The sequence below is a fragment of the Salvia hispanica genome, chromosome 1 (genome assembly GCF_029641045.1).
Source record: "Salvia hispanica isolate PSC_SH4W2 chromosome 1, Shi_PSC_v1, whole genome shotgun sequence".
Taxonomy (NCBI): Eukaryota; Viridiplantae; Streptophyta; class Magnoliopsida; order Lamiales; family Lamiaceae; genus Salvia; species Salvia hispanica.
In genome coordinates this window covers 42,545,961-42,558,768 of record NC_142692.1, presented here as the reverse complement: position 1 = coordinate 42,558,768, position 12,808 = coordinate 42,545,961, and the positions used below count along the sequence as shown (strand labels likewise).

The following is a 12,808-nucleotide window of genomic DNA, read 5'->3' as shown; positions in this document are numbered from 1 at the left end:
TGCAATTTATGTAGTTATTGATTTGTCTCTAATGAGTGGACTAGTGTTTTTCCTTTAATGATATGTAGTTGTAATGGGAAGCAAAAGGAAGGCAACTAGAGATCTAGAGGAGGTTAATAAAGATCGAACTGGATCTGATAGCGAAGAAACACCTGAGGGTAATGGTGAAGAAGGTATCTGCATAATAGACGATTTCTGTTTTCTCTTTTTAAATTTGCAAGATCTGCATTTCGAAAGTGCATGTTATTCCTATATGAATTGCATTTCTTTGCTGTTGCTTCATATTGTGTAATTTGTTTATCATTCATACAAGAAGGAGCTATATTGCATATTATGCATAATAAAATTGCATGTCTGACAGCTTGATGTTGCATATGTAGTTTGTCAAAATAATATTTGCAACTTATGTGTAATGAAGCTGCATGTTTTCCTGATATGTAGTGCACTTCTGTTCTGGCACTATATATTATGAAATTTGGTTGCCATTTGTATAGGAGGTTGCTATATTGCATACTAATAATAATTAAATTGCATGTTTGTCAGTTGGAGGTGTACATCCTTTATTATTGCGTTTTACTTAACTTCAATTTGCGTTTGTTATTTTTTAACGAACATTGATGATGTTTATATCAGGCATATTGTCCGAAATTGGAGAGAGAGATACTATGCTTTTTAGAGGACATCCCAAATCTATGTACAAGATTGTAAGGGCATTAAATGCCAAGCAAAAGAAGGCCGTTGTTGAGATGGGGTTCAGTGCCCTACTTAATTTTAACCTGAATTACCTTCCTGGAAAACTGTGTTACTGGCTGGCAACCAATTTCAAGCCCCTACCTAGTAAGCTACCAACGTTTGAGGGGAGTGGAGTACATGTTGATGAAAATGACGTGCATCTTACTTTAGGATTTCCTAAAGGGAGTGTGAAGATTGCTAGGGAGAAAATGCAGAACAATGCTACTCTAATGATTTACATTGCTACAAAATTGAAGAGGAGTAGGTTTAGAGTGAAGCTTGAGCACATTGAGGCACTCGTGCTGGCTGAGGTTGAAGGTGGAGTTTTTTTTAAGAAGTTGTTTCTTCTGCTCGTAGAGTATTGTTTCATTGAAGCACCAGCGGATGGGTTCTTTAGGCCAAAAATATTGAATTTCATAGATGATGTCTCAAATGTACACAACTACGACTGGTGTGGATACGTTTTGTCTGTTCTATTTCAAGCGAATGACAAGTGGCTGAATTCAACAGGACGGTACTACACAGGACCCATTTTGTTTCTCTTGGTAAGGTCAAACAATTGATATCTCCACAGACATTTCTTATTCAATAGTTCATGATAGTTTAATTGTGTTTTTCTTAATCAGGGTTGTTATGTTGATCGGATGATCATCGGCAGGAGGATTGTGGAACGTCGTTTCCCAACTATCAGCACTTGGACAATGGAGTTGATGAAAAAAAGGCAGGACGTTGAACAAAATGCTGGGGGCTTTGGTCGTGGGTTTTACGTTGACCGTATGGTAAAAGAAGATGTAGACAGAGACAAAGCTTTGTTGAGAAACATAGAGCAGACAATTCTATGTGAAGAAGAATGCAATAACATACCAGAAGTATCACTGGATGGAACGGACAACATGAGCGACGTTATATCGCTAAGTAAAGCCATTGAAGATGTATACAACGCTGGATGTGTGATGGCACTAGGTATTACAGTCTTTGTTGATAAGCTTAAGGTTGTACCATCAAGCATACGTGCTTTGCAATGCTTTAAGGTGGCTGCAAGAACAGGTTGTTCGCTCGTGGGATTAACTAGGACAGATCAGCCGTTGGAAAGAGAGGAGGCAGTTGCCACGCTCACTCAAGCTATGACTGATGAGCCATTTCACAATCCTGAGTGGCTGCAAGCTTTGGAGACAATGATGAAAGCGATTGATAAAAAAATAGAGTTTGATAACTATCAGCCAAATTGGGATCTATTTGGAGACTACGAGAACAATGAGGTAAAAAGAATTATGAAATATGCAATAATGTCTTCTACAAAATGCAATATATGGTTCACTAATATGCGTTTTTACTGATGTTGATATGCTTTTTGTATCGAAGGGTACAAGCAACAAAGGGGGTACTTTTAATATGAGTGAGGCAGTAGATGAACCAAACAATGACACAACTGGAAATGCAAATGACACTCAGATTGTCTCTTCTCATCAGGTTACAGGGGTTGAAATTGAGTTCCATTGTTATTACCTCTATGTAACATTGTTGCCAACATTGAAATATTTTTTTTGGAGAACTTGTAGAATGCCCGGCCTGAAGAATCAAACACCAAATCCAAAGAAAAAGATAATGGTGGAAACACAGCTGCTTCAAAGAGTAAGACAGCTTCAGACATCCTACTAAATGCAGGCATTGTGTCTACGGGTATCCCTACATCAAAGGTAGGATATGCAGACACATAGTTTCTGACAGTTAATATTTATAAGGTTAAAATGCAATGTCATTAGAATTTGATGCAAGGTCTTTTGAATATTGTAGACCGTACCTGATGCATCCAAAACAAAAGCATCTTCTGTTGAAATAGATTTGGATAGGGGAAAGCACAAAGCAAGTAAACTGAGTCTTAATGGAAGAGATAGAGAAGGGGGAGCATCCAATATTTCAAAAGGAAAGGGTCATGCACAGGATACTAATGCCACTGAAAAGGGAAATAATACTGCGAGTGCTTCTGAACATATTCTCATTTCAGAAAGAAAACAGGTTAGACATGCGGTTCATGGATAGAATAAATGCAATTATTAGAAGTACTTATATGCTTTCTTCTCCCTATACAAATGCTAGGCTGCAGTGAATACTGTCTACATGAGGAACCGATCGAAGCAAAAGATGAGTGCAGCATTGTGCTCTCCTTTTAATGTGCGTGCTATTAAAATGTCGTACAGGCTATCAAATGACGAGAAGGAGGTTTACTACTGGTTGTTGACTACGAAAGAAACTGCATCGTAACTTTCTGCATCTTGGTATTTGTTTATTAAATTTATGTAATAAATTATAATTATTTTTGAACAACATGCTTGTTATGCACAGGGATATGGTTGTTTACAACTATAACGGTATGTCACTAACGCACACTCAACTCCTATCGATGCTGCCATACTCCAGAGTTGATGAAGGTGTTGTGAATGGGTGGAGTGCGTGCTTAAATTACAATGAAAAGTACAAGTCTCCCGAATCTCCTTATCGGCTGTTCCTGAGTACATTCCCAAGTGTAAGTATAGGTTATTTATACATACTTGGTTTTTGCATTTCTGGGCCTTTATATATTGTTCTTATTGGCAGAGTCATATCGTTCTTGCTCAGCATTCGGAATGGAATGAGGATGAAGCAATGAGTGTATTTGAGGAGAGGGTGTTGGACGAGGTTAAATACATAGACAACTTCAAATGGGAAAACTACAATCTGGTAATAGTTGTATAAAATGCAATGTTTACATGTTTAAAATGCAATTTGTTACATGTTAACAATGCAATTTATGAGTCGAAGTAATGCAGTAACAAATACTTGACTTTTCTGCCAGGTTTTTTTCCCAATTCGTGCAGGCTACCTCTATTACGTTGTATGTTTTGATTTTTTGAAAAAATCTGTGAAGATTTTAGACAACATAATTTCTGGAGAGGATATTAGAACGAGATATGGCATCGTGGTTGAAAAGCTGGTATGTTTATGACACAATTTGCTATAGGTTTAAAGTGAAATATCATATTATGATGCAAGCACTAATTCAATTCTTATAGAGGGTAAATGTTTTGTTTCTGGTTGGCAGATTTTGTGTTTTATACATTTATTGGAGAAGTGTCATTGTGTAAGCTATGGACGTATGCTTGGACGAGCTAAAACAGAGCTGCTTCCCGTGAAGTGGATGATAAAAGGCATCACCTCTGACTGTGGTGTGTTTGCTATGCGACACATGGAGACATATATGGGGAATAAGGCCAATGAATGGAAGTGTGACCTCACTAGTAAGCCGTCGAAGTCATTCTAGTTGCTTCGTGCCAAATTCTGTCAAGCATTGGTTTACAGCAATGAAAACACTGCCCACAGCAACATTATGAGGACAGCCACAAGTCACTTTGAGCAGGCGCGAAATAAGGGACACATTGATGTTGAGAAGATGGTTTGGGAATATCCGAAACCATCTTGAATATAGAATGGCATGGTTTTTGGAGAATGAAAAATACATTCTTTTATTTTGACGAATATTACATGAGTGATTGTTTCTGAAATGTTGAATGAAACTATGATGATGGTTTGAGACAGTCATTGACGTTGAGTTCATAGTTGCTGTGGTTTTTATTTTGCATATGTTGTCATTTGGTATAATTCAAAAATGCAGGCGTTGCGCTGCAAAGGAACATTCGTTGCCCAGACTATATTAAAAATATATATACTCCAGTCATGGTGCATTCTCAAGCGTTGTAGATTGTATCAATAAGCAATCCACGATGAATAGCCAAAATACTACCACATTAATAAACAAGACAATCGTACGAATCATAGTGCGTTGTAATGGGTAAGACAATGCTTATAAAAGCATAATACTTGCAATTAACTACGGTCAAATGAACAGGCATGCTTCAGGAGGGGTTTTTTCAGTAGAGATATTTTTTAATTGCACCCAAAAATACGTTGGAATATTGAGCTGGGAAATGCAATATGTTTAATACAAAAATGCAATATACAAAACAATAAAATGCAAAAAAACGAGCATAAAAAATCAGTCACTGAAATAGTAAATAAATGGAACACAGTATCCAAAAATGAACACATATCTCTTAGCAGTGCAAGAAATGTTGAAATATAGAAATAGTGGAAGAAATGACTAATGCCTTGGTTGTTTCCATGTTTTTACGGAAATTCCTAGAGTCATGGTGACGCAATTCACGACATTTCCCGCACCTACGCTTGGGTTTGCTTGCAAGCACCACTGCCTTCTCTTTTGCAGACACCAAACGACTTGCCGAGTCGCTGCATGAACCTTTGGTCTGCACCACATTTGGTGGCTGAACTTCAACTAAAGCCGGTCTTTCAATGGAATAAAAATCTTCAACCGTGTTCCCATTCTCACCAACTGACATATTAGGGGAGTCACTTTCCTTCTTTCGATCATACTCAAGCATTCCAGCTGAAAATGAAGTAATCTTGTCAATGTCACCTTCATATTTCTGAATCAAACCATAGAAAATGCGATAAGCTTTATTCTTTGCAAGCTGCTTCGCATTTACTGGAGCGTCTAACTCTTTTCCCAAATTTCCATGGACAGCCTTACCTAAAGCAGACTTCAACCACCTCCCATTGTAGTACTTCTCTGGGATAACATTAACAAACCTATTCTTGAAAACGAGAAATACATGACTGCATAGAAAACCCTCCCTCACATATAATTTGCATGAACAAGAATACGATTCGTCACTTCTCAGGTATGTTACGACCCATGATTTTCCATAAATATCCTTTATAGTGTAGATCTCTGATAAATCATCTTTTAATACTCCATCTGTACTGCTCTCGAAAAATGCAGCCACCATCTCTCTTTGTACTGTTTTGAACATATGGTCAGTATACATAGTGGAGGCGTGTTTCTCCATCGCCATTTTTGTGGAAAAGGGGGGAGTAATGGTTGAATCAACATAATCCAACTTGGAGCTAGCATTTCTTTGTGCAGCCAATGCATGATCAAAACTCATTATGAATTCAACGAGATTCGAACGGGGCCTTGTGAAAGTTTTGTAGAAACTGTTCTCACTCTCAGAAACAGATGTAGTCCGAATCAACGAGCCCATTGGAAAATCTCTGAAATATGCAGGGACCCACATCTTCCGATTCTCGAACATATTGATAAACCAGTCTACATCAACCAGCCCATAACGTTCCATTATCCCAATCCAAGTCTCTTCAAATTCAACAGGCTCGATTAACTCAGACCAGACACAAGCCCTGATCTCTTTCTTAAGATCTTCATTTTCAAGTGTTTTCTTTGGAACTTTGTCCGTGAGCTTTAGCATGATATGCCACATGCACCATCTATGCTTCGTATCAACCAACACGGTCCGAATTGCTGCTCTCATACCTCGATCTTGATCCGTCACAATCATCTTTGGTGCTGGACCCATAGCTTCAACAAAATTTTTGAACAACCATGAATATGATTCAGTACTCTCATCGGATAGCAAAGCAGCTGCAAACGTGACTGGTTTCCCATGGTTATCCTTACCGGTGAAAGGAGAAAAGATCATGCAATACCTGGATCCAAAATAAAAAATGCAAACAAGTATCAAGAAACATGCGATAACCAATGCACAAAACTACAATCTGACTGTTGTAAAATTGTTATAAAGCAATATCTAAGAAGCCAATGTGTAGTATGGGAATTATAAACTGTAAGAAATTAAAAAAGGAATGAACATTTTAAAGCAGAAACAATGCAACTTCTGTTCATGTACAATGCAATAACTATGGTATAAAATAACAAAAGATTACCTATTAGTATTGTATGTGGAGTCGAACGAGACAACATCACCGTACATGTGATAGTTTCGTTTAGATTCTGCATCACACCAGAAAAGTGATTTTAACTCGTTTTCAGAACCTAGCTGATATTGATAACTGAACCCCTCACACGCCTCCTTCCTCCTACGCATTTCATCTAGCAACATCTGTGCATCAGAACCTTCCACATATGATTTGAGACCATGAACATAATTCCTAAGCTCTGTTAATGTGATTCCAACAGTGTCATAACCTCCCAAAAACTCATTGAGAAATTTGAAGGTCATTGTGGGACTGATATTAGCTTTCGTGCAATCCCATATGAATTTCCTATGCACCTCGTCCAGTTTACGATTTAAATGCATCCATCGTCGAAGAGGAAGCTCAATCAGACTGTGGTTGTGTACATCCACAAACTCATGCACAACATACCCAACAAAACTACCCTCAAAAACGTACTTGAGAGACATTCTAGCCTTGCAACCGCACCTCTTAGATGTACGTCTACGCTTGGTAATGAATCCTTCACGAGCGTGAATCTGATCTATTTCAATTCCCTTCTTCACCCCTTGCCTATTGCACACTAGATATTGCCAAGTAACCAACTCACGTGAAGCTTTGTTTCCATGTTTTCGTGTGTCAAAACCTGTTGCGCGTGCATACGCATCATAGAATGAAATGCCTTCATCTAAGGTATTGAAGTTCTTACCAACAATGGGTATAAGTTCAGCGGAACATAGTGGCACACATGAAACTGATTCAAACAAAAAAAGCAAAGCCTAAGCATGTGACAAATATTAAGCTGAAATGCAATATATAATTCACAAAATTGCAATATGTATTTATAAAAAATGCAATCTGGTACTGTTAATTGGTAACACATAATATAATGTGGCAATACAAATACATTGAATAAATGGTGAAAAATGCACGGAAAAGCAAAGCAAATTAAGAATTGTACACCTTGTAGTCCTGCATCCGGATAATTATAAACGAGTTATTTCCAATTTCAGAGACTAAATCAGCAACATCAATAAAAGTGCAGCTACATCTCACCATCATGATAGACTAATTGAAATTCAAATGGAAAACAACATCAATACCAATACATGATCGACAACAGGAGAAAAATTGGATGCTCAATACTCAATAGAAAACAAATTCATCATTGACTAATTGAAATCAAACACTACCGATTGCATTCTTAAAAGAGAAAATCAGCAACTCAACATTAAAGGGGAAGTAATATGTCACCTTCTGGGAAATTACTCCACTCCAAATCAGGATTTACATTCTCCATTGAAATATGATGTCAAACACTCCAAAATCGGCAGAATTTGGGAAGGAGAAGACAACGCTGGGACTGGAAGATTTCATGAAATCGGACGTCATATTAGCTTGAAATAGAATAGGAATTTAGCATGATCTCAGCAATGGAGTAACCGCTGCAATTCATACTCCCCAATTTGCCCTTTCACGCTATTTTTACTTTTATTTTCTTCAATCCCAGCTGCCATGTGGCATAATAGGATCCATCAGATTCTCATATCTAATGGTTGATAATAGAAGTACATTGTAACTTAATCTTTAGTTAGCATATTAGCACTCCCCTATATATATATATATATATATGGAAGCATTAGGGTGCCCCCTTATTTAGAGTCACAACGTACATCCAATCTGATGCTGCCATGTGGCACAAAACATGCAATATTTTAAACACAAAAATGCAATCTAGTTGTATATGCATTTTCGCAGATTGCATTTTAGTTGTATGTAAATTGCATTTTATAGTGTTGAGTTTTGCATTTTCACATAATTTGCATTTTTTATTGTTAAGTTTTGCATTTTCACATATAAAAATGCAATTCATCTATATATAAAATGCAAATTAAACAGTCAATACAAAAATGCAAAACTCAATGATATAAAATGCAATCTGCATATAACAAAAATGCAATCAGCCGAAATTCATTTATAGCTTCTACAAATGTGTATTGCATTTTTCTGTATACAATATTGCATTTTTCGTGCCACATGGCAACACGTGGTTGGATATACGTTGTAACTTTAAAATTAGTTGTTATACTAGTACATCCCTATATATATATATATATAGGGTCTTGTTAGGATGAGATTTTTGGGCATAATTGAGAAATGAGATGCAATCTCAGCCACTAATTCACAAGATTAACTTAATGTCAACAACTATCACATTATGTCAACACGGGGGGTATAATTGTCTTTTCATTAAATTGTGTTTGAAATCATTTTCTAAAATCCTTTCTAAAACTCTAGCTGCAAAGTCTTCAAATCTTCAAATCTTCAACATTCAAATCTTCAAATCTCTTCGACATTCAAATCTTCAAATCTTCAACATTCAAATCTTCAACATTCAAATCTTCAAATCTTCAAATCTTTAAATCTCTTCGACATTCAAATCTTCAAATCTTCAACATTCAAATCTTCAAATCTTCAAATCTTCAACATTCAATAAAATAAAACTTATTAAAATGTCAACAACTAAATAATAACACTTATAATTCACATATCAATACCGAGAATATCGAATGTCAACAACTCGTATTAAAATGTCAACAACTCGCGCAATGTCAACTACAGAGACATTATGTCAACTACGATGTCAACAGCAAACGTTATTTATGTCAACTACGATGTCAACAGCAAACGTTATTTATGTCAACTACGATGTCAACAACAAACGTTATTTATGTCAACTACGATGTCAACAATAAACTTTATTTATGTCAACTATTATGTCAACAGCAACATTTTACAAATAATCAATGTCAACAACAAATATTTTCATGTCAACGACATATTATTTGTGTCAACAACAACGATTTACATATAATTCATGTCAATGACCTATATAATTAATGTCAATGAACTTGTGAAAATTGGAATTTCCCCCAATTTTTTCTCTCTCTCTCTAGACAACCTAACCATGGCTAGTTAATAAGGATATGTACATTACCTAGTGAGGTACAAGCATTGCATCATAGCGTGCAAGCTCCCCTACTCTCCAGTCCAAAACCAGAGGCAGCCATGGATACACAGCGTCGAGTCTCATAAACCACAACCTAATCTCTGGAAACTCCGATAGCTCTCGAGGATCATTCTTGTCCGCCCTAACGTAATTGATCGTAAACCCCACGCTACGTTTTAGCAGCTCCTCCGCCTTCGCATTCGCTGCATTGGCGATTATATCAATCTCGCGTTTCAATTTCACCAACACAGTCGAAGAAATAAATTTAATTACCTAAGGTTACGCCGGTGTCGGCGTGGAACGGAGACAAATCAAGGCGGGCGATGGCGTCGTTGTCGATGATGACTTCGAACCTGCCTTGCTTCGGCGGCATCGGCGGCGGGGCATTCGTCGCATCTGCGGAGCACAAAATTAACGAATGTAGGGGAAAATTGAGAAATTGAAGTAGCAGCGAGATTTGAGTACCTTCTTCTTCGAAGAGAGAGAGGGAGGTTGTATGTTTCCGGAGGGATTGAATGACACAGAAGTGGAAATGGAGATTGGGTGGTGCGATTCAGAGAGAGAAAACGGTGAGTGAGATTCGATTATGGATTGAGAAGAAGAGGAGTGTTTGAGTGGACAAGAAGGTGGATAAAGAGGTCGTATGGAAGCTGCTATTGAGACTGAGGAGGTGAAGCAGAGGGAGGATCTGCTGGACGGAATCGACGAGGATTCCGATCTCTACACTTCCATCCACGACCTCGACTTGTTCATGAAGAGTTTCGAGGAGGAAATCACTACATCTCCCGCTTCCGGTCACGAATCCGGAGCGGCTGAGGAAGGAATCGTTGAATCGGCGTCGGATTGCGGCGAATTCGTAGGTAATCTGATTTTGAACGAGGAGACGCATTCATTAACTCCGGCGCAGATTTTACTGCGCGATTCGAAGCTTTGGAACACTGAATTTGCGTACAGAGCGGTGATTTTCAGCTGCAGAGACACGAAGGCAGTGGGGAATTCCACGAGATCTCCGTCGAAGCGGAGCAGAGTGGAGAGGAAGATGGATCGCGTGATTTATCTCCTATTCGGAGTGATGGTTTTTATATCTCTGACCGCGGTCGGATCTGCGGTTTTCACGATGAAATCGGATGCAGAGAGGTGGTATCTGCGGCTTCACGGCGGGGATGATGGATTGTTTGCTCCGGATCGGGTGGTATTGAGCGGTTTTCTGCAGTTTGTGAATGCGTTGATGCTTTACCATTTTGGATAGTGATTTGGGGAAAAAAGGAATTTTGAGAAGAAGAGTGATGGCGTGTGAAATGAGTGTGAATTATCATTTTGCCCTTTCATAATAAATTAATCTAAAAATATTTTTTGTGTGGCAAAATCTGGACCACTCATTTAATAAAAATGAGTGACTGATATTGCATCTAATTTCTCAATTAGCATAAAAAATCTCAATTGATCACAATCCTATATATATATATGTAGATTTAAAATATGGAGATTTAAAATATTGAGTTTTAAAATACTAATATTTTAAAACATGGAGATTTAAAATATTGATTGACAAAGTTGAATTTACTGTAAATTCTTAATTGTTGTTGTTGGTATTCTTTTGGACATCGTGTAATACCATAAATTATGTTTACGAAGAATGTATTGTATTCACATAGATGTAAAATCATGAAGTCTCCAGTTTTGATGTTGTGATCTTTATGAAATTTCTTCCATACATTGTCCAAACATATTCTTCCATCTGGTAAATTTTGAGTGATATTTCTTATCTGTTGTTTTATTTGTCTAGAAGTATGCAGTCTAGGCCTATTATCCTTACTTGATATTTTTCTTGGAAATGTGTTGGGAAGATTTGTTTTATTATTTAACATAAATGTTATTAAACTTTTGTGAATTCAGATAATACTAGGAATTATTTTGAAATAAAAAACTATAAGTACTAAACAAATTTTAGTACAAGTGAAACTTTTTCTCAAAAGATATCTTCAGCATATGTTGACAATTAACAAATACATACTAACATGGATTGTTATTCGGGTGTAAATACTGTGTAGAACTCTAGAATGTCATTCCAATCTAATGAGAAACCTGATGACGTAGACATTCTGAACAAAGAAAATTACTGAGATTAACAAAGAGAATTGTGGAAGATGAGATTTGTTTTGAGGTATGATAAGATTTACACTTGAGTATAGATATTTTGTAGGTGTAGTGGTTGTTGCCATTATTGTTTGGTAAATGAAAAAGATTTACACGAGTTGCTTCTGTGTGGGTGTAGTAGTTGTTGCCACTTGCCATTACGTAGGATCAACTATTTAATAATTTTTTAGTATATTTACTTTTTTAATCACTTAGGAAAATGTGACTGGCTGGCTAGTAATATTATGTTTGGAGATCATTATCTTAAATATAGTTCTACTTTTGTAATAATTAAGTGTTGTTACATTGGTGGTAGATATTTAGAGAAAAATATGTTCTTTACATGTTTAATTTATTAGTTGTTCTTTCAAGAATTTTTTATATTATGTTTTCAATGTGGTGCAGTTGTTTTATTTTATATATGTATATTTTTGTATGCATTGAATGCTGTAACAATTACATACCAGTTTCGATTGGTTTTCTGAAGGAATCATCACGAAGAATTCTGGAATATTGTCGTCCATGTATAATTTGTTCGTTGATGTCGCCATTTGGTTATAAAGAGAGATTTTTTACATATTTTAAGTGATTTGTAATTTTAGAGAAGATTCGCTTGGGTTTTTGTTTTGTGTTTGGTGTATTGGTTGTTGGTTTTATTTATTGGTAGGTGAAAAGTAAGTAACTAATATTATAATTAGATGAATATCAACTAACAGTGCAAAAGAGTATAGTTACATTCTTAAAAATCATTGTATAAATATACATTGATATTTTTGTTTGATCACATTCCTGTTAGTATTAATGTTGTTAGTTGTGTTATGCTGAAGACTGATTCTTGATATTCAAATTTAATTATTGACATCATACTTTTAGAACATTCAATGATGAAAAGTAATTAATTAATTTTATAATGATATGAAAATAATCAATTAATATCATATTAAGATTATATGTAATATTCAAAATTAATTATTGACAGCTCGTGTTTCTTCTATTTAAAATGTAATCCTGCCTTAATTGAATTCTAATGTTGTAAAAAATAATCATAATAATAATCTTTAAAAAATAACTAAACTTTTGTGAAGAAAATTACAAAATAAATTTTCGCATTCATAATGATGGCATGAA

The 12,808-nt window shown here is 36.1% G+C and overlaps 1 protein-coding gene and 1 pseudogene across 2 annotated transcripts; both read right to left on the bottom strand.

Moving 5' to 3' along the window:
- Positions 1-4,820: 4,820 nt before the first annotated feature.
- LOC148933862 (protein FAR1-RELATED SEQUENCE 5-like) lies at positions 4,821-7,985 on the bottom strand. Its single transcript, XM_089061836.1, has 3 exons — positions 7,789-7,985; positions 6,526-7,288; positions 4,821-6,288 (listed from the first exon to the last, which is right to left on the bottom strand). Exons 1-3 carry the CDS (start codon positions 7,832-7,834, stop codon positions 4,821-4,823), a joined length of 2,277 nt encoding a protein of 758 aa, XP_088917962.1. The 5' UTR covers positions 7,835-7,985.
- A 699-nt stretch (positions 7,986-8,684) lies between these two features.
- On the bottom strand, positions 8,685-12,231 carry LOC125210323 (protein CHLORORESPIRATORY REDUCTION 6, chloroplastic-like; annotated as a pseudogene). Its single transcript, XR_016132949.1, has 5 exons — positions 12,145-12,231; positions 10,010-10,264; positions 9,818-9,940; positions 9,533-9,747; positions 8,685-9,015 (listed from the first exon to the last, which is right to left on the bottom strand). The product of XR_016132949.1 is annotated as a protein CHLORORESPIRATORY REDUCTION 6, chloroplastic-like (transcript).
- Positions 12,232-12,808: the final 577 nt, after the last annotated feature.